Source organism: Gigantopelta aegis, chromosome 15 (genome assembly GCF_016097555.1).
Source record: "Gigantopelta aegis isolate Gae_Host chromosome 15, Gae_host_genome, whole genome shotgun sequence".
Taxonomy (NCBI): domain Eukaryota; kingdom Metazoa; phylum Mollusca; class Gastropoda; order Neomphalida; family Peltospiridae; genus Gigantopelta; species Gigantopelta aegis.
In genome coordinates, this window is record NC_054713.1 from 35,835,547 (window position 1) to 35,858,631 (window position 23,085).

General features: G+C 37.1%; 1 protein-coding gene across 2 annotated transcripts in view; it reads left to right on the forward strand.

The window, feature by feature from the left end:
- Positions 1-22,610, forward strand: part of LOC121390370 (putative N-acetylated-alpha-linked acidic dipeptidase) — a 206,672-nt gene extending 184,062 nt beyond the window's left edge. For both annotated transcript variants that reach the window (XM_041522167.1, XM_041522166.1), the window contains 13 exons: positions 1,219-1,399; positions 4,479-4,569; positions 5,629-5,724; positions 7,506-7,591; positions 8,484-8,603; positions 9,151-9,236; positions 9,837-9,900; positions 10,376-10,520; positions 11,031-11,124; positions 12,865-13,117; positions 17,277-17,370; positions 20,474-20,566; positions 21,929-22,610. In XM_041522167.1, the coding sequence (XP_041378101.1) occupies positions 1,219-1,399; positions 4,479-4,569; positions 5,629-5,724; positions 7,506-7,591; positions 8,484-8,603; positions 9,151-9,236; positions 9,837-9,900; positions 10,376-10,520; positions 11,031-11,124; positions 12,865-13,117; positions 17,277-17,370; positions 20,474-20,566; positions 21,929-22,118 (1,593 nt within the window). In that variant the 3' untranslated portion in view covers positions 22,119-22,610. The remainder of the gene's footprint in view (positions 1-1,218; positions 1,400-4,478; positions 4,570-5,628; positions 5,725-7,505; positions 7,592-8,483; positions 8,604-9,150; positions 9,237-9,836; positions 9,901-10,375; positions 10,521-11,030; positions 11,125-12,864; positions 13,118-17,276; positions 17,371-20,473; positions 20,567-21,928) is intronic.
- Positions 22,611-23,085: the final 475 nt, after the last annotated feature.

Consider the following 23,085-nt stretch of genomic DNA (forward strand, 5'->3'; position numbering starts at 1 on the left):
AAAAAATATTGCAACAACCTGTAGTAACATCAGAGGTCATTTTATGCTATTTTGGAGGATACAGAAATTTAAAAGTTGAAAATTTTAATTTTAATTTTTAATAAATTCAATTTTTTTTTTTTTAATTTAATAAAATATTTAGAAAATAAATAAATTAGTTTTCATATTCCTTGTGGTATGCACAATCAGTCTGTGTAATTTCACCTCTCTGGTTATAATACTTTCATCAGAATCAAGCATTTAACCGGTGTAATGTGTGAACTATATCAGGCCTCAGACCACAATTAATTTTGCTATATGTTTCTTTATAGCCTTAGTGGCTATAACATTTTTATTAATATCAGCAGGCCCATGAAGTTTTGTATGTACCTTTGCCTGCATGGGGGACACATACCCTGAAAAGGACAACCCCTGTTGTCCAGCTCTTTCTCCCAGCATATTGGTTTAAACAGACACACCCTCTAAACCAGGCCGGAGTACACCCATTTTACACAAAAAGCACTACTTTTGCATGGGCCGGAATTACCACAAACAAGTCTTCAATGTCAACAAGTTACACATGTTTACAAACTACATGCTATCCCCTGTCACTTCAGTCAAACAGTTGCCACTTCATAGCTGTCTGCAATGAAATAATCACAGTCAAACAGCAGACTACTTGCGCGGTGAAACTTACGGATTTTGGACAACCAAATGGGAAGATAACTGTAATCTGAGGCCATATGTTGCAAATTATATTGTTTTCTTCTTTATGTAACTTCCATCATTTTAACATGTATGTTAAACTTACTCACATTATCATATCATGATTAGTTTACTTTTGCAGGATATGAAATATAACTTATATGAGCATAATCTCGTTCCAGCCAGTGCACCACGACTGGTATATCAAAGGCAGTGGTATGTACTACCCTGTCTGTGGGATGGTGCATATGAAAGATCCCTTGCTGCTAATCGAAAAGAGTAGCCCATGAAGTGGCGACAGCGGATTTCCTCTCTCAATATCTGTGTGGTCCTTAACCATATGTCTGATGCCATATAACCATAAATAAAATGTGTTGAGTGCGTCGTTAAATAAAACATGTCTTTTTTCTTCTTTTTTTTATCATGATTAGTTTACTTTTGCAGGTTTATGAAATATATCTTATACTAGCATAAATACATATATATATATAGCTTTATACGAATCTGACTCTGTTTATTTTATGACATGTATAGGTTCGTCATGCTGAAGAGCGTGGGATTCTGGGAGTGATTCTGTACTGTGACCCCGCTGACTACACCGACCCCGACTCCTACGTAGACAGTGCGTACTGGCTACAGAACTGGGCGATTCATCTCTCTCAGGTTCGATACTCCCTCGTCGGTGACCCCACAACGCCACAGTACTCCGCAGTAGGTTTGTATGTTGTGGTTTTTTCCTCCCCAGATTGTTGATGCACCATCTATAAAGTTGCAAAATCTCATCCACATGAACATTTAACAAAGTATGGGCTCCATAGTTTAATCTTTTCGATAATTAAAAGGCTTGCACACAGTATACTTTAGCATAAATGTTCACATAATTATTGTTTTACTGAATTACCTGTTTTGAGACAAGGAAAAAAAGGCACTCATGGACAATACTCATTAACAATAACGGTGATTTTTCTTCTCTTCTGCAGCATTATTATGTTGCTCTATCTTTTTCTCCTACTTTCGCTTTTTTTTTTTTTTTTTAAATCCCTGATCAGAAAAACACTCTGTCCACATGTATATAAACTGTTGCTTTAATGTGTCATGTTATTTTGTAAGATGTATATATACAGCAGTGAATCAAGGCCCCAACCCTGACACAGCTATTGCGATCTGGGGTAATAAATATTTAAAAAACAAAACAAATCTCATCCACTAATATTTTAACAGCATAGATTCTTGTGTTCGATACATCGATATTCAGTAGCTGGTATATTTATTACGCCTGGGTACTGATAAACAACTCGTTACTCAGTTGTAGGTTTGTATGTTGTGTTTTTCTCCTTGAATTTTGATGCACCATCTATGAAATTGCAAATACCATTCACTAATATTTTAAAAGTCTTAGAATTGGTTGGTAGCTTAATTCTTTTGTTTGACACCCAACAGCCAATATATTTTTCATGCAGGGGTGTTGTTAAACAATGCAGTACTCCATAGTAGCATGTCATGTTTTTTCCTACCAAATATTTGATGTACCATCTATATAGCCAGAGCTTCTAGATTTTTGTAAAATCCACTAGCCATGGGATCAGTGATTTCAATTTTTTTTTACTAGCCGCGATTTAAAATTCACTATCCCTACTTTACTTTAAGTTAATATAATTTTAATAAATTATCAGATATGTCACCTAAAGAGGGAGATAGAGCTTTAAAAAACTAACATTGGGGGTTGAGGTTGGGTCAGCATATTCATATTTACAAAATAGTCTTAACTGCAACATTTGATATCTTTTCTCTTTTTTCACTAGCCATCGGGCATGACGATAGTAATTATTTACTAGCCCAGCATTGAATATCACTAGCCATGAGAGTGGGGCTACCATAATCTAGAAGTTTGATCTATTGTTTGATTATCCAATAGCCAATATATTTTCTATTCAGGAGTGTCAATAAACAACACCACGGTACTCTGCAGTAGATTTGTATGTTGAGTTTTCCTCATCCACAATGATGCACCATCCATAAAGCAGAAAAATCTCATCCACTAATATTTTTAACAGAATGGTTTGGCAGTTTGATTCTTGTGTTCGACACCCAATAGCTGGTATATTGTTCATGCTGGGGTGTCATTGAACAACACAGTACTCTACAGTAGGTTTGTATGTTGTGTTTCCCTCATCAAACTTTGATGCACCATCTATACAGCTGCAAAATGTCATCCACTACTATTCACCAGAATAGCCTGGACACAATTCTCAAAAAATTATAGAGGCACCTTTTGATTGTGGCAACTTTATTTTTATATTTGACACCCAATACTTGATGACTAATAAATCAATGTGCTCTAGTGGTGTCATTAAACAAAATAAACTTTAACTTTAATTCTCATATTATCTTATACTTTTGTTCAGGTCATTGATATTTGAATAATTGACACCAGTTGCCTGCCTTTCAGTACCAGACACTTTCAGACTCTTTCATAATAATAATAATCTTCAATCTTTAATGGACACAAATTGTAGCCTTCCTTCATCAGTGAATGTATCCAAGACAGGGGCAGATAAGTTGAAAATCCTGTTGCAATACACATCTGTCTGACGAGAGTTATCTCCCCTTTTGTGTATTTCCTAATCCTAGAAATGCTAACTGTACATCAAATGTAAAAGGCTATGCTACATACTGTACTGTCTATGAAAACGTGTATATAGAAGATCTCTTACTACATCATTGGTGACAACAGTGAATTTCCTCTCTTTCTCTATCGACAAAATGTTTAAACGACACCAAATGGACATATTTTAGAAGGCATTTCCTTAGTTTTCTCCAATTCAACCAATCGGATATCAGTATTTTGATTGTCTTAATCGTGAAGACACCAAAAAGACACACCAAGTCACATGACCAAAATTACTTCGACACAATTGGCCAGACGTCATCACCAAGAGTTGTACGAATGACATCAAAACAACTGGCGCGAAAACACAATGACGCTTGCCCCACCCATATCATGTAATGAACCTATGAAATGCCGTCTAAATTGGTTAGAAGGCTTAAGACATTTCTTCAGAAATAAGAAGGGCAGAGCCTTCTAACCTATACTTAAAATGTGTTGAGATTTGCGTAAACAAAAGTTCTTTCTTTCTTACTATCCCTTCTTATCTACTGAACACCAACAAAAAAACCCAGAAATATTAGTTTTCTTTAATTTTACTTAAAATATTCAATTTGAATCCACTTGAATTCATCAATGTTTTGTGAACAGTTTAAGCCCACTTGATAGTTTATTTATTGAACTAATTGTATCATCAATTTTTTTTAATATATGCATTTCTTTTGTCATTCAGTATGTATTGAATTTAAAGTGTGAATTTAGAGGTTTTTGTAACATAGTGGTTAAATCAGTTCTTATGATGTCTTGCATCTTGCTAAAATGAGGGGGCGGGACGCAGCCCAGTGGTAAAGTGTTCACTTGATGTGCGGTCAGTCCAGGATCGATCCCCGCCGGTGGCCCCATTGGGCTATTTCTCGTTCCAACCAGTGCTCTACAACTGGTGTAACAAAGGCCGTGGTACATGTATGTACTATCCCATCTGTGGAATGGTTCATATAAAAGATCCCTTGCTGCTAATCAAAAAAGAGTAGCCCATGAAGTAGTGACAGTGGGTTTCCTCTCTCAATGTCTGTGTGGTCCTTAACCATATATCTGACGCCATATAACCATAAATAAAATGTGCTGAGTGCATCGTTAAATAAAACATTTCCTTCCTTCCTTGCTAAAATGCCTTTTAATATCACTGCAGATGGGGTACATCACATCGCCGATAGCAACTCAAGTCTTCCCACAATTCCCGTACTTCCTGTGAGTTACAGCGATGCAGAGACGTTAATGGCGTGAGTAAAATTAAAAATACATTGATGTACTATAAATATACAGATCTTCACATACGTTGTTTTCGCTTCATATTTATTGCACGAGTTTTATCTGGAAATGGAACTGGTGATTAATGTGCACATTCAGAGTAAGCTGTTGTAGCGCACGCCTATCTTGGGCACAGGTACCGGCCTCGGCAGGACAGGAAAGGACAAGTTTTATTTTGCGCAAGAATATATATATGTACCATGAGACTGCATAGCGGTCGAGTGGTATGTTCTTGCGCAAAATAAATGAGTGCAATAAATAGGAAACGAAAACAATGTATGTGAGGTTCGATATTTATTACATACCTTTTTTTACTTTTTACAAATCAATTTTTACTTTAATGTCATAAATACACTTTCTTAAATCTATGATCATTCCTCCTTTCATGGATTTACTTGACGTTAAGAATTATACTCTGCGGCAATTTTGTGTAATGCTTCAAATACGATGTGACATAATTTGTAAATCATACATGACGTCAGTAACAAAATGGCACTAACTCCAGTAAAAATAAAAAGGAAATTCCCATTTACAAGTTCTGGTCCAGATTGCACATGTGTGATACAAGATAAATTTAACACACGGTTTGAATAGGTATGTAATAAAACAAATTAAAATGGCACTACTCAACTATTACAAGAGCTATTTTTTTCTAGGGGTATCAGAGGGGGGAAAAAGATCATTAAAAATATATTTCTGGACATATTTTTTCCTTGGTTAAACAGAGTGACTTTAATATGCCTCGAGGTATTATTGTGTTGAAATATGTACTATACAACAGAATTCATATTTTTATTAATAAATCTGGAATTTGGAAGTTTATAAGTTCAGAGGTTAATCAACATTATACTGTTATATTTTCTCAAAAGTTTACTTTTCTTTCATCTTGTCAAACAAACAAAAGAACCCAGCATTTTATTTTTTTTGAAATAAAGAAGGTAGCCACGTTGTAATAGAGAACGTAGCCATGTTTGATTGTTTGGTAGTAAATTCCTCCACTTCTTGTAATGAAACGTTTGTTATATTGACAGACACATGGATGGTGTGACGACACCCAGTAACTGGGTTGGTGGTATGAACATAACCTACAATACAGGACCAGGTTATTTGGAACCAAGAACATCTTAGTAAGTGTGTAGAGAGACCATCTAGTTCAGTCTTGTCTTTTCATATATATACATGTATAACCTGACCTCTGACCTCTGACCTCTGACTTATGGCACTCAGGGTTTCTGCCAAATGGTACAAAGGGTAAAATTACATACCCTAAAATCTTGGAAATAAATGGATACATTTATAAAAAAAAATTCAGAAAGATTAAATAGCAGGAAAACTGTTTTAAATTGATGTTTAAAATTTGTCAAAATACATGAAAATGCAGTGTCCAGTTTCAAAATATTTCAAACCCATAACTACATAATAGGCGCACTTATAATCTGTTTGGTTTTTATTATGTATCTCATATTATTTTCCGTTAGAAAACCTGGCACTTTCCCGTCTTCGGTCACGTGATATCCTTTCCTTCTTTCTTCTTCAGGTTTTTCTTTGCTTTCTATTATAAAATGTTTTCGTCTAATTTGTTATTTATTAATTCTTTATGTATAAATGCAATTATATTTTTTTTTAGTAAAATAACACTGAGAGTACATATATTTTAAGAGACTGTTTCTTACGGTATTTTCAGACTTAAAAGTGACTTTGTATTTAAAAGAATACAATTTTATCTTAGTATCAGTAAAACATTAAAAGTGAGAATATATAACGGTTTTTGGTTTTTTAAATCACGATATGCATATAAACTTTTATCCCGCAAGATATGATGACTAGATAAATCTCTATATTTTCGGTCACTGACCAAAAATATAGGTCACGTGACATAAGCCCAACTCGACTCGACTCGACTTGAGTATTTCAGACTCTTTACATCATTTGTTTTAAGTACAGTAAATACAAATAACTTTTAGTTTTGCGATAGCAATAAAAAACTTGGATATTTATTTATAAATGTGATAGAATGTAGCTAGCATCTTACAAAGAATGACGTCATATGGCAAAAGCCTTGCTAGGTTAACGATACTCTATTTGCGTACACAAAACTGGAATAAATAATTATTTTCCGACTATTCCCGTAGGATTGCAGGATGAAAGAAATAACTGGTTACTGTCTTAAGATATCGGCTTTATCCTGCTCAGGTCGAATGGCAGAGCCTCGCTGCATTTGCCATTCTAACCTTCACAGGATAAAGCCATTATATTAAGACAGTAACCAGTTATTCCCTATATATAATTTATTGATTATATTTTCAGTAAGGTGAGGTTAAAAATTACTAAAAATGTTAGTATTTTACTAACAACATAAATTTTATTATTACATTTTCAGTAGGATACATGTATGTAAGTTTAAAAGCTACTTTGTTTATATAAGAGGATATATTTTATAATTATTTGAATTAAGTGAGGTTAAAAGTGGCTGTTTGTATTAAAGTTTTTTTGTTTTTTTTTAAATTCTCAGTAAAGTGAGGTTAAAAGTGACTACATATACATGTGTATTTATAAAAAGTATATCTTTTAACTACGTTTTCAGTAAAGTGAAGTTAAAAGTGACTGTTTATATAAAAATATATCTTTTAACTATGTTTTCAATAGAGTGAGGTTAAAGGTGTTTTAAATTTGTTTATACATCTGAAAGTATATATTTTAAACTATGTTTTCAGTAAAGTGAGGTTAAAAGTGTCTTTGTGTATTTGTCTGAAAGTATATTTTAAACTATGTTTTCAGTAAAGTGAGGTTAAAAGTGTCTTTGTTTATATATCTGAAAGTATATTTTTTAACTATGTTTTCAGTAAAGTGAGGTTAAAAGTGTCTTTGTTTATATATCTGAAAGTATATTTTTTAACTATGTTTTCAGTAAAGTGAGGTTAAAAGTGACTAATGAGTTGGTGAGACGAGATGTTCACAACATTGTGGCTTCCATTCGGGGAAAGTATGAAGAAGGTAAGTTCGTCAGGGCTTGAAATTAACAAAGGATGAAAATGTTTTATTTAACAATTCATTCAACACAATTTTAGGGCATCTGGTTAAAACCACACAGAAAATGACATGATACCTACTGCTATCACTCCATGAGTTACTCTTTTTGATTAGCAGCCAAATATCTTTTATGTGCACCATTCCACAGACAAGATAGTACATACCACAGTTTTTGTTATACTAGTTTTCTTGCTTTGTGGGTGTAATTGTCTATTTGTTGTCTGGAAAACAGTGTGGTATTAACCAGTCACATCACAGAATATACTCATGAGTTTACATGGTATACACTAACCTGTATTAAGCAGCCACTTGTGTTAAGAGGCCACATTTTCATTCTCCCAGATCATCTAATACAGTAGAAACTGACCTGTATTAAACAGCCACTTGTCTTAAGAGACCACATTTTTATTCTCCCAAATCATCTAATATAGTATAAACTAACCTGTATTAAGCAGCCACTTGTCTTAAGAGGCCACATTTTTATTCTCCCAAATCATCTATTATAGTAGAAACTGACCTGTATAAAGCAGCCACCGGTCTTAAAATGCCACTTTATAAATCTCGCTTCAGTGGCCTATGTTAAAAGGCCACATTTTTATTGTCTTAAATCATCTAATATAGCATTGGTGTAGCATGGGTTGCCAGCCAGCACGCTACGCCACTGTAATACAGTATAACCTGACCTGGATTAAGCAGCCACTTGTCTTAAGAGACCACATTTTTATTCTCCCAAATCATCTATCCTAGTAGAAACTGACCTCTGCTAAGCAGCCACCTGTCCTAAAATGCCACTTCATAAATCTTACTTCAGTACTGGTTACCACAGGTTTGACTGTGTTTTCGTTTCGGGTTTCAGATCAGTACGTAATCGTGGGAGCTCACATCGACACCTGGACGCAAGGTGCGATCGACGCTGGCACCGGCTTCTCCGTCATCATGGACGTCGCAAGAACCTTCTCCGATCAGATACGCTTAGGTGAGAATCAGGGTTCGAAACTCTCCAAAAAAAATATGTGGCCCAAAAAATAATAATGCATGTCGGCAAATTATGGTAAGCGAACCACGAGCAAGATTGTAATGTGGAATACAAATATTAATAGTGGCTCATTTGTTATAGCTCTAAAGAAGATAATATATATATATATATATTTTTTTTTAAATTTTAATATTTAAGTCGCCCAAACAGGACATTGGTCGCATTTGGCAACCTGGCCACAGACCGTTTCGAGCCCTGGTGAGAATATTACTCTTAGTTCCCATGAACTTTGCAGGCTCATATGTTTATTGTAAGCTCAGGCACAAGTGCAGGTAATTGAGTAGGGGATCTACACTGTGCAAGTGCAATTTTTAGGGGGGGGTGGGGGGTTTCGAGTCATGCTACCCAGGAAAAAATATATCCCAAAAATGTCTGCCTCTGTATTTATCATCTAAGACATATTAAATATTTCCCTTTTTAGATTTATAACACTTCTGATTGAAGATTTTAATAATTTTTAATATAATCATTATTTTGAATATTTCAGAAGGTTGGAGACCAAGACGTAGTATTATTTTTGCTATCTGGGATGCATCCAAATTCGGACATATTGGAACATTTGAATGGATTCAGGTAATTATTTTATATGTTATTTTATTAACTTTGATGGTTTGTATTAAATTGGGCAAAACAGCCTCTTTGAATAAAAACAAAAATGGTTGAAACACATTTTTTACAAACATTCAAAACTGGGTAATACATTGTCTGTCTGTCTGTCTGTCTGTCTGACTGAATCTCTCTCCCTCTCCCCCCTTCCTCTCTCTCTCCCTCCCTCTCTCTCTCTCTCTCTCTCTCTCTCTCTCTCTCTCTCTCTCTCTCTCTCTCTCTCTCTCTCTCTCTGTGTCTCTGTCTGTCTGTTTGACTGATTGTATGTCAGACCGACTCACTCTGTCTGTTTGTCTGTCTGTCAGTTTGCCTGCCTATCTGCCCTCCCTCCTACCACATGCCCCCCTGCTTGCCTGCCCACCTGCCTGTCTCAGAAATATGAGAAATAACTTGTATATGAATCACACACAGACTGACTATTGTGTTGTATACTGCATAGTGCTTGTCTGATTGTGTTGTGTTGTGTTGTGTGTTGTTGTGTGTTGTTGTGTTGTGTTGTGTTGTGTTGTGGTGTGTTGTCTGATGCTGGTCTGACCATCTGTCTGACCGTCTGTCTGTCTGTTACAGGAATATGAGAAGCAGCTGTCTGGAGGTGTTGTAGCCTACATTAATCTGGATGCTGCAATCCGAGGTGAGATACGATTGGATGTTACACTGAAACCTCTCAACACTGGACCCTCCGTAAACCAAATTTATCACAAGCCTGATATTTTTCACGTTCTCTTTATAAAATTAATATCAGTACAGAACATGACCTCTCTAAATGGACACCTCATTAAACAGGACTTTTACTTTGTCCCATTGGTCTCCAGTTCGGAAGAGTTTCACTGCGCCTGGCCCCCTAATAGATACTGCTTAAACAATGTGCTGGGGGTCTTGATAATTTATTTCTTTCCTAATAGCCTCTGATTAAACAATGTGCTGGGGTGTCATCAAACAAATATTGCTTTCCTAACAGTCACTCATTAAATAATGTGCTGAGGTGTCATTAAACAAACGTTCCTTTCCTAACAGCCACTGATTAAACAATGTGCTGGGGTGTCATTAAACAAACGTTTCTTTTCTTTTTATGTTTATTGTGTGTATCACGTTTGTCTCCTTCACAGGAAACTACAGCTTCTTTGCCCAGTCGAGTCCGTCCCTGCATGACGTCATCTACAACGCGACCCGGCGCGTTGACCTCTGGGGAAGTCCCGTGTATGACCAATGGCTCCAAAACATCCCTGACCCCGAGTCAGCGGACAAACCTTGGTTAGTAGGGCTCAGTGGGTTTTTATGTATTTAAAAATGTAGAATGTTTGTTATGACAATTTTTCATTTATTCTTTCATTTGTTGATCCATCTATCTATCCTATCCGTCCATCCATCCATCCATTTATCCCCTCAACCAGCCATTCCATCCCTTTTCAATCATGTATCTGATCATCTGTACATCCATTCATTATTCAGTCGATTCATCCATCCATAGAGACATTCTATCTGTCCATTCATCCTATCCACACATACATCCATTCATCCATCCATATATTCCCTCCCTCTGTCCCTCCATCCATACCTTCATCTATCTATTTATCCATCCATCAAATCTAAACCCAATCGAAGCATTTGTCCATCCATCCACACATTCATAATTAACTGAAAACAAAATTAACTACTTAAACATGTTTCTTTCCATGAGAGAGTATTGTTCAATATAAGGTCAAAGTGTATAAAACTACGGCTATGTAACAAGTCTTTAACTAGAGCTCTCTTTACTTGCAGGATACAGGGTTTGTGTGGTGACAGCGACCACTCTCCGTTCATCCACCACCTCGGAGTACCATCCATGTCTCCAGCTTTCACCTACAACATAAAGGTATTCTTCTTCTTCACCCCCCAGCTCCGGAGTTGGTCACTGGCGATGTCAGAGGCTAAGTCCGTAGTGGGCGTGCCTGAACCTTTTTGGATAGGGGCACGTTAATAGGATTCCGATTCCGATTCCGAGACTTCACTGCTTACGCTGTTACGCTGTCTTTCTCTTGTTGATGGGGCGGGACGTAGCCCAGTGGTGAAGTGCTCGCTTGATGCATGGTCGGTCTAGGATCGATCCCCGTCAGTGGATCTATTGGGCTGTTTCTTGTTCCAGCCAGTGCTAAACAACTGGTGTAACAAAGGCCTTCGTGTGTACTACCCTGTCTGTGGGATGGTGCATATAAAAGATCGGTTGCTGCTAATCAAAAAGAGTAGCCCATGAAGTGACGACAGCGGGTTTAATTCTCTCTCAATATCTGTGTGGTCCTTAACCAGATGTCCAACACCATATAACCTTAAATAAAATGTGTTGAGTGCGTTATCAAATAAAACATTTCCTTCCTTTCTTCTTGTTTATGAGGTAGGACGTAGCCCAGTGGTAAAGTGTTCACTTGATGTGCGGTCAGTCTAGGATCAATACCTATCAGTGGGCCCATTGGGCTATTTCTTGTTCCAACCAGTGCATCACAACTGGTATATCACAGTCCATGGTATGTGCTGTCCTGTTTGTTGGATGGTGCATATAAAAGATCCCTTACTACTAATGGAAAAATGTAGTGTGTTTCCTCTCTAAGACTGTATGTCAAAATTAACAAATGATAGGTGACATCCAATAGCCGATGATTAATAAATCAATGTGCTCTAGTGGTGGTGTTGAACAAAACAAAATTGTTTTGCAAGTTATGTTAAAGGGACAGACCCTAGTTTCAACCCGTGAAAATTAACACTATGTTTAGTTAAAGGGACAGACCCTAGTTTCAACCTGTAAAAATTAACACTAAGTTTAGTTAAAGAGACAGACCCTAGTTTCAACCTGTGAAAATTAACACTAAGTTTAGTTAAAGGGACAGACCCTAGTTTCAATCCGTAAAAATTAACACTAAGTTTAGTTAAAGAGACAGACCCTAGTTTCAACCTGTGAAAATTAACACTAAGTTTAGTTAAAGGGACAGACCCTAGTTTCAATCCGTAAAAATTAACACTAAGTTTAGTTAAAGGGACAGACCCTAGTTTCAACCCGTGAAAATTAACACTACGTTTAGTTAATCTACAAACCTGTAACACATTTGGATAAACTTACAATTGAGTGAAGCATGAGTCTGTGACTTTGAAATGGTGAAATACCCTCTAAAAAAGGACTAAAACTCGACTCCATAACTGTTTCTTCTCAGATGTAGTTGTGTTTTTTTAAAATATGAGAAATGCATTTTGTGATATTAAAACCACCAGGATGACCGAAAACACTTCGAATGTACGGAAATTGATCATCTAAACCATAAAATCCAAGTAATGTATGATTTCAGTTATCAAAAATGGCTATAATGGTCAAAAATATACCTTAGTGTTTAAAAACTATTGTATGTCCCTTTAATGTAATTAAACCTAACATTTCAGTGATTTTGAGGGGAAATGTTTCGAGGTCAGCATGTTTGTAGTTAATTTGGGCGTCATTATTTTTATTGCCTCGTCTTTGATGCAGTCTAAAGCCCTGTCCTGCAAAGGGAAGTATAGTCATTGTTTTAAAATATGCTGAGTTGTCATTAAACACCTGTTTTAATTCATGATGGTTCTTTTTGTTTTGTAGAAATACCCCAACCTGCCGACGTACCCTGTGTACAGCACCTTGGAGGACACCATGGACTACTTCAGCAAATACATCGACCACGACTACAACTACACCATGGCGTTGACGCAGATCGTCACGGACATGGTGCTACAGCTTGCCGACAGCGCAATTCTGCCTCTCAACATCACCAACTACATCCCCTTGTTAGAACAGGGCTCGAAAAATCTCAAACAGTACGAGACAGATTTTCAAAATGCCGGCATAACGTTAGGTTTGTAATTGAACAGTTTTGTACATGTTGTATTGTGTGTTCAGAGGGATATAGAATGTTGGGATTCTTTTTAATGATCAGTGATTAAGAAATACCCACAATATCTTTTCTCACACCCACAATTTAATCTATATTCAAGTTCTATTGTTTATTCATCCATATGTCTAGAATTGTTAACACTGAGACAAAACAACATCCTTTTCAATATTAGTCATAAAAGTAAAATATTTAGTTTTTATTAAATATTTAAATCCACAAAATACATGTCTATACCTTTTTCAGTTGTATAAATAAAAAGTAGCCATTTTGTGTAAATTCCTCCAAAATGGTTCTCTTCAATTTCTTTGCTGCTAACAATTAGCTGCCTCTTTGCTTCTCGTGATTTCGCTATGCTGTATTAGTCCAATTTAGGAAACATTCCATCCATTTATGCAAATGGCAGCTACATGGCCTCAGATTACAGTTATCTTCCCATTTGGTTGTCCAAAATCCGGAAGTTTCACCGCGCAAGTAGTCTGCTGTTTGACTGTGATTATTTCATGGCAGACAGCTATGAAGTGGCAACTGTTTGACTGAAGTGACAGGGGATAGCATGTAGTTTGTAAACATGTGTAACTTGCTGACATTGAAGACTTGTTTGTGGTAATTCCGGCCCATGCAAAAGTAGTGCTTTTTGTGTAAAATGGGTGTACTCCGGCCTGGTTTAGAGGGTGTGTCTGTTTAAACCAATATGCTGGGAGAAAGAGCTGGACAACAGGGGTTGTCCTTTTCAGGGTATGTGTCCCCCATGCAGGCAAAGGTACATACAAAACTTCACGGGCCTGCTGATATTAATAAAAATGTTATAGCCACTAAGGCTATATAGAAACATATAGCGAAATTAATTGTGGTCTGAGGCCTGATATAGTTCACACATTACACCGGTTAAATGCTTGATTCTGATGAAAGTATTATAACCAGAGAGGTGAAATTACACAGACTGATTGTGCATACCACAAGGAATATGAAAACTAATTTATTTATTTTCTAAATATTTTATTAAATTAAAAAAACATTTTTTTTGAATTTATTAAAAATTAAAATTAAAATTTTCAACTTTAAATTTCAGTATCCTCCAAAATAGCATAAAAATGACCTCTGATGTTACTAAAGGTTGTTGCAATATTTTTTAACAGTTTTGAGCTAATAATTTGGTAAAAAAGAGCAAAAGTTGGATTTTGTTAGTCAATATTGTGATTTTAATTTTTTTTACATATTGAATTTTAATGAGTTCTCAATTATTGCAATTGGACAGAAGATCTAAATATAATGAATATATCACTACTAAATGTAATTAAACACTTTAAATAAATAGTATACAGTTTTTAACAAGATTAAGTACTCTAATAATACATTTCACCTACATTTATGTAAATTACACACTTCAGTCATTTTTCAAAAATGGTCTTTTATCCTTAGAAAATCTAATAGGCTAATATTCTATGCTGTCTGAATGTATTTATTGTGTTCAGTAATCAGATGCTGGTATACTTGTCAAGTTTATTGCAGAAAATGTGCCAAAAAGGTTAACATTTGGCTTGTAATACATATGGCAGAGTAATCCATAATGCATATTCAGTGGTCATTACTACAAACATCCTTCCAATCAAGAAATACTACACTGAGGTATCCCAGACACTGGCACATGACTACACTTGTTAACAGTTATCACTGGAAACTGAAAAATATGGTGCAAGTACCTCTTGGTAGGATTTATATCAGCATTTTGTAACAAAATCTTCATTTTCAAAGTTGTCAACAAAAAAAAATATTATGGTGTATACCTAAGTAATATCTGTAGGGCATATTCATATTAATATGCATTTATATGGACTGTTTTGCCTTTTACAAAGTGGCTACATGTCTAATACAGTAAATGATGTAGATTAAGTAAATACAGCAGGTCAAAATTGAATATGAGGCCTATCATGTCTAATTTTCCCTGAAATTAGTGTGTAAACATTTGTTGCAAATGGCCCCAATTTTGTGACTTTCACCATCCCTCTGACACATTTCTAATAATGTATCATGAATTCAGTCACCATATCTTTACTAAGCCTCCACTTATCATATCTAAAATGCAAAATTTTACAGTTTTAGATTTTTTTGTTTCTCAAAAATTTAAATTTAAGTTTAATATTTAATTAAAAATGAAGTAAAATCTAATGATTCATTTTTTTTCCTTTAAATATTTCAAAATCTTTCCAAGACAACACTGTGCAGATAGAACATATGTAGAAGAAAAAATAGCTGCTCATTGTATGAAGAAATTCCAAAATTTGATAAAGTTATTACATTTTGAAGTTGGTGTCCCTCAAGTTTCCATTGCTAAAATTGGCCATGGCAAGGCACTGTGGTAGGTGTTTTAACACAGCCTCTGTATACTCTCAGTTTAAAGGTGACATACCGATACTTACCGAGCATTGCTTTAATATGCATATCATTGGAATGCATTAGTGTGGGCCAGTTTTTAGGGGGAAAAATGGACTGATAGGCCTCAGATTACAGTTATCTTCCCATTTGGTTGTCCAAAATCCGGAAGTTTCACCGTGCAAGTAGTCTGCTGTTTGACTGTGATTATTTCATGGCAGACAGCTATGAAGTGGCAACTGTTTGACTGAAGTGACAGGGGATAGCATGTAGTTTGTAAACATGTGTAACTTGCTGACATTGAAGACTTGTTTGTGGTAATTCCGGCCCATGCAAAAGTAGTGCTTTTTGTGTAAAATGGGTGTACTCCGGCCTGGTTTAGAGGGTGTGTCTGTTTAAACCAATATGCTGGGAGAAAGAGCTGGACAACAGGGGTTGTCCTTTTCAGGGTATGTGTCCCCCATGCAGGCAAAGGTACATACAAAACTTCACGGGCCTGCTGATATTAATAAAAATGTTATAGCCACTAAGGCTATATAGAAACATATAGCGAAATTAATTGTGGTCTGAGGCCACATGTAGGTATACAGGATTTAACTGGTTTCAGAAAGAAAAAGAGTGTAAAGGGAAGTAACTCATTGGACTAACCATAGTTATTCTACTACACAGGGCATAAACTGAAGTAGGCACAATGAAGAAGTCAATTATTAATTATCTGCAATGTTGAAGACACCAGCCATTTCATTCTGTTTCCAATTTTATAATCAGCTCATTTTGGATTGATTCCTGTCAGGTTTATAATACTTAAAATACATGTTCATTTGATCTAGTGGTAAAAGCATATCATTCTAACAAACAACAATCAATGCATAAGGCTGCAGGTTCGAAACCTGGCCCTTGAATTAGGGAAATAAGAAAAACTTTTGGGCCTTGTAGAGTACATGTATTGCTTTAGCAGTACTCTCAGAATGCTTGTTTTTCTTGGTATAGATGTTTTAAACTGAAGGCGTAAAATACTGCAGAGGCAGATCTAGGGCCCCCCCAAAATTTTGTGACAGTTAAAATTTTATTACATATTAATTTTTATTTTTTACCATCCTCCTCCAAACCTCCCCTCAAAGTTCCCTTGGCATTCTGCCTCATGTTATTGACGCACCCCCCCCCCCCCCCCCCACCTTAAATAGATTTTCTGGATCTGCCACTGTACCGTATTATGCTGGTAACTGTAATGCAATTGAAACTAGTGTATTATGTAGAGAATACTACATTACAACAGCCATTCTTTGTTTTAAAACATATATCTAATGACCAAAAGTGAGTTGAATAATTTTTAAACGAGTTGTAAGATAAATGGTATCTAATGGACATGAATGTAGTATTCTATTTCTTACATATTCTAAAAAAAACCTGGTTTTAAAATATATATAAACATCTATTCTAACTAAAACCTATTTATGGCCCTAACTTGTGCTTTACACACAAATTAATTTCAGGTTAACTTGTACATCACAGAGTGATCAATTTCAATTGTGCTTTTTTTTTCATTGGATGATATGGAAATGGCAATCTGGCCATCACCTTGGAGCAGCCAATCAAATGTCTATAAATTGTTGTCACATGTATGTGTGTTATTGATATGTGTTATAAAAAATGACGAATGATATTCTCACAAGCTGGTGTGTATTATATTTTGATATTAAATATGTTTGCTGATTCCCTGTGTTTATATCTATCATTATCTCTTTTGCAGCCGGTTCCCATTTATTCTCGGCAGTCAGTGATTTCACAGCGTCTGTCAAATGGTTTGCTAAAAGCTACTATTCACTGAATAAAAATAAAATTAGGTGAGTAATATTTCTTGTTTTTTGTGCATTGAAATTAAATATTTTCAATAATTATGAAAAAAAGAAGATTATTTTTTTGTTTAACAACACCACTAGAGCACATTAATTTATTAATCATCAGCTATTGGATATTAAACATTTGGTGATATTTAAATACGGTCTTAGCAAGAAAAACCGCTATATTTTTCCATTAGTAGCAAAGGATCTTTTGTATGTACCATCCAACAAACAGGATAGCACATACCATGGTCTTTGATATACCAGCCGTGGTGCACTGGCTGGAACGAGAAATATCCCAATGGGTCCATTGAGAAGGATTGCTGCTAGACTGACTGCGCATCAGGCGAGTGCTGTACCACTGGGCTACGTCCCGCCCCTTCAATAATGATTCAAGCATTAACTGTCCATTAAGGTTATCAGCGTCATCAATTTACAGACTCATCTTTCTTGTCTACAGTTTTTAATGCACATTCATGATGCCCTCTATCCGTAACAGTTTAACAGGCTGCAAATTCAGCATGTCTCATTGCCCTATAGGGGCGAGACGTAGCCCAGTGGTACAGCGCTTGCTCGATGTGTGGTCGGTGTGAGATCGATCCCCGTCGGTGGGTACATTGGGCTATTTCTCATTCCAGCCAGTGCACCACGACTGTGGGATGGTGCATATAAAAGATCCCTTGCTGCTAATCGAAAAGAGTAGCTTATGAAGTGGCGACAGCGGGTTTCCTCTCTCTATATCTGTGTGGTCCTTAACCATATGTCGGATGCCATATAACCGTAAATACAATGTGTTGAGTGCGTCGTTAAATAAAACATTTCTTTCTTTCTTTCTTTCATTGCTTCTATAAATCCCACATTTTGGGTCAGGAGCGTTGAGATGGAAATTCCCAAATATCTATGTTACATCACTTTACAATTTCAGCTACATATAAATTGATGTTATGGCCACTTCACATACCTTGTCATGGACAGAACTCTGGCGAAGTCAGAGGTTGTGCCCACGACAGGCGTGCTTGAACAGTTCTCTAATGGAAGCATATACCAAAAATTACCCACCCCACCCACCCACTTCACATATTATTAGTAACTTGAATTATTATATACTCTTCAAAAGAAGAAACGCAAAACCACATTGTAGTAACATTTGGAGAATTGATTTAATTATTGAATGGTGAGTCCGATAATTACCAAATGTTGCAGGATTGTTCACAATTCACTCTAGTCCATTGTGAGTAAGTGATAGGACACACCACCAAGGTCAAGGTCATCTGGAGTCAATACCGGGTGTGGCCTCCGCGTGTGTTGACAACTGCCTGGCACCGCCTGCCCATTGAAGCAACCAGAGTACGGATGACGTCCCGGGGGATGGTGGCCCACTCGGCCTGCAAGGCTGCTGCCAGCTCGGGCAGGGTCTGGGGCTGTGGTTGTCGCTGTCGGAGGCGTCGGTCCAACTCGTCCCATAGATGCTCAATTGGGTTCAAATCCGGTGATATCGATGGCCAAGGAAGGACATTAATGTTGTTGTTCTGTAGGAAAGCCGTTGTGAGACGTGCTGTGTGAGACCTGGCGTTGTCATGTTGGAACACTGCGTTGGCGTTGGCCATAACTGGAACGATGTGTGGCCGGAGGATCTGGTCAATGTAGCCCTGTGCATTCAGCTTGCCCTGCACGTGGACCAGGTCAGTTCTGCCAGTGTGTGAGATGGCTGCCCACACCATGACACTACCCCCGCCGAATCTATCCACTTCCTGCACGCAGTTTGCCGCATAACGTTCACCACGACGCCTATACACGCGACATCTTCCATCATGACGTCGGAGCAGAAATCGGGACTCGTCACTGAACCACACCTGTCTCCATCGCAGTTGAGGCCATTGTCGATGAATCTGGCACCACTGCAGTCGGAGTCGACGGTGTTGTGGTGTTAAGATGACACCTCGAAACTGGACGTCTGGCACGAATTCCTACCTCACGTAGGCGGTTGCGTACGGTCTGGTCGGATATCCTGCGCAAACCTGGTATTGCTGCGGCTGTGGAGGTGGCAGTAGTCAATCGTTCCCGAAGGTGGCGTACCCGGATGAAGCGGTCCTGCCCGGGGGTAGTGACCCGTGGTCGACCGGATCTAGGGAGGTCACGTGTTGATCCATGTTGCTGGTAACGGTCCCACAGTCTGGAGATGGTGCTTGGGGACACATGGAATGCCCTGGCAACGACCGTTCTGGATTCGCCTGCGTCTAGTCGGCCGATGGCATTGTTTCTCTGCGGTTCACTGAGACGTGGCATGTCCTGGATTGTCAACTGTCGGCCAGATACAGAGGCCAGGCAAGCGAACACCCTGCACTTTTATACTGTTGGTGTTCATGTTGCACGTGCAGACAACGCAAGTGCAGTGGTGACATGGTTTGCACGTGGCTGCGTTTTTGCGAATATTCACATTTTGGAACTTTATTGTACAGTAGCTGCGTTTTATCGAATGTAACCGTGGGAATGTGTTTGGGACATGCAATGACCTTATATTCACAAAGCATGAACCGGTAGGAAACATAAAATCGGAGTTATAACCCATTTGTACCCTTTTGCGTTTCTTTTTTTGAAGAGTATATATATATATATATATATGGTGGCAGCATGTAGCCCAGTGGTAGAATGCTTGCCTGATGAGCAGTCAGCTTAGGGTCGATTCCCATTGGGCTATTTCTCGTTCCAGCCAGTGCAGCATGTCTGAGGAATGATATCTGTGTCATAATATCTATCCCCATTTGGAGGCAGGACGTAGCCCAGTGGTAGAGTGCACGTCTGATGTACAGTCAGTCTTGGATCGATCCCCGTTGGTGGGGTCATTGAGCTATTGATTTCTCGTTCCAGCCAGTGCACCACGACTGGTATATCTAAGGCCATGGTATGTGCTATCCTGTCTGTTGGATGCTGCATATAAAAGATCCCTTGCTACTAATGGAAAAATATAGAGTTTCCTCTCTAAGACTATATGTCAGAATTACCAAATGTTTGACATCCAATAACCGATGATTAATAAATCAATGTGTTCTAGTGGTGTTGTTAAGCAAAACAAAATTTAACTTTCATTATATATTTTTTGTTGCAGTGAGTTTGATTTACATCGACTGAACCACCAGGTTATTGAACTGTCGAGGGCATTTATTTCGGAAACCGGTCTACCTGGTCTCCCTCAATATAGGTAAGGGTTTGTCTCAAAAGCTTTTTTAGTTTTTTTTAATAAATGAATAACAATGTACAAGTCTGTTGTCAAAATTAACATACACCTGTTTAAAATAAAACTATGTGAATTGGTTATATACTTTTGGTACAAATCTTATCCTTTTTTCTAGAAATCTTATAACCTACTAAATTTAAAATAAATCTTACTACATATTATTATTGTTTTTTAAGATATCTCATTCTTTTTTACTAGAACTTTTTAGGAAACTGTCAAATCTATTACTTCAAAATAAATCACACTCATTTTTAGAATTGTTTTCTAAAAAATCTTTTATTCTGTTTTTTGGAACTTGTATTAATTAGGAGATAACCATATGGAGTTTTAAGATTTGCAGGTGTTAATATTTGATCCCGCAAATGTCATTTTTAGACCAAAGAGGTTAAAAATGAAACATTTGTGGGCATCAAATAGACAATAACACCTGCAAATCTAAAATCTCCATATGGTTATGTCCATTGTAAACTGAATGGTTTTTCTATGGAACTAACTATATATTTAGTATTTCTTGAAAAAAATACCTAGCTACAATCTAACTGTTGACCCTTGAATCATCAACTTCGCCTGTTCCAATTGCTGATGACATCACTTTCTAATGACATCACGTTCTAATGACGTAATTAGCTTTCCTGGTGTTACTTTCATTTGATCCCTGAAAAAGAATGTTATTAACCAATCACAATACAAGTCTGGGGTTTTTTTTTGGAATATTTTGTTTAGACTGGTTGTGTTCTATATTTATATTTATTTAAAAAGGGTTCACAAAAAAATGTCTGGTTTTGTGCGAATTCTGGTTCACTTTTGGAGGGTTTCACTGTATAACAAAAGTGTTCTTTTTAGTCCCTTCCTGGTTCAACTGAAGGGGACTATAGGTTTCATCTCCATTCTTCTGTCTGTTTTTCTGTCTGTCCATCCATCTGTCCCAAAAATAGTTTTCCGGATTTGTTTTCAAGATGTCTTTAGATATTAAGCTGAAACTTTGTGTATAGCTTTGTCATGTACAGATACAAATAAAGTTTGACTTTCATGACGATTTACAAACTTTTCTCAGAGTTATGGCCCTTGAACTTAAGAGATATGAAAGTTTGTTTTTCTAATTTTTCATTTGTAATGTCTGAAGATACTGACCTGAAATTTGGTGTATAGCTTTATTATATACCCCGGTACTGTTACAGATCAAGTTTCACTTTTATGGCAATTTAACCATTTTTCACACAGTTATGGCCCTTGAAATCAGGAGATATTAAAATTTGTTGGGATTGGTAACAGAACATATATTGCTTCAGCAGTACTCTCAGAATGCTTGTTAATTCTATTTTCCAGAAATCTGCTAATCTCACCACACCCAGAGAATTTAAAAGAAGAGACAATATTTCCTGGCATAATAGCGGGAATCCTCGAAGGCCGCAAGACCGGTTCGTGGATTGTTTTAAAGGAGCACGTCACCTTGCTCACCATAGCGCTACAGAGAGGAAGTGACATTTTAACGGACGACCTCTTAATGGGCTCATAGGACTAGTCTCTTGGTTTAGTTAGAACATTGAAGCTTACCAGACTTAGTGGCAGATCAAGTGACAGGGATTGGGGAGGGAAGTTAGGTGGCATTTGATTTTTTTTCTTGCAGTTAGTTCAAAACCGGTCTTATTGGTGTAGTGTCAGATTTTGCTTTGTGCTAATAATGACCTAAGGCCCAATTCACTATACTGCCGCAATCTCACAGTCCAATGCAAAAAGACTAGCAATGACAATGCAGTGTTGTTTAATAGAGCATAAGAGAGCTTTGTAAATTAGGCCCCAGATCTGTAGACTCTGTGGTCCAGGGGTTAATTCTTCTGGTTTAAGGAAGGATTTGCATCCCAGTATTGATTGGCTTGAACCAAGAGTAAATGCATTTTTTTCTTCTTCAACAACACCACTAGAGCATATTGCTTTATTAATCATTGGCTATTGGATGTCAGACATTTGATAATTTTGACATATTGTCTTAGAGAGGAAACCTGCTACATTTTGCCATTAGTAACAAGGGATTTTTTATCCACCATCCCACAGACAGGATAGCACATACTACAGCCTTTGGTGCAATGGCTGGAGCAAGAAATATAGCCCAATGGGCCCACCGATGGGGATCAATTCCAGACCGACCACAGTCATTGAGGTTACCAGGTGGTTATCACATGTCAAGAAAGTCTAGAACAGTTGTTCAGGTTACCAGGAGGTTATCACATATCAAGAAAGTCTAGAACAGTTGTTCAGGTTACCAGGAGGTTATCACATGTCAAGAAAGTCTAGAACAGTTGTTCAGGTTACCAGGAGGTTATCACATGTCAAGAAAGTCTAGAACAGTTGTTCAGGTTACCAGGAGGTTATCACATGTCAAGAAAGTCAAAATGGTCCTTCAGGTTACCAGGAGTTTACCACATGGCAAGAAAGTTGAGACAGGTCCTTCAGGTTACCAGGTTTATCACCAGGAGAACAGTTAT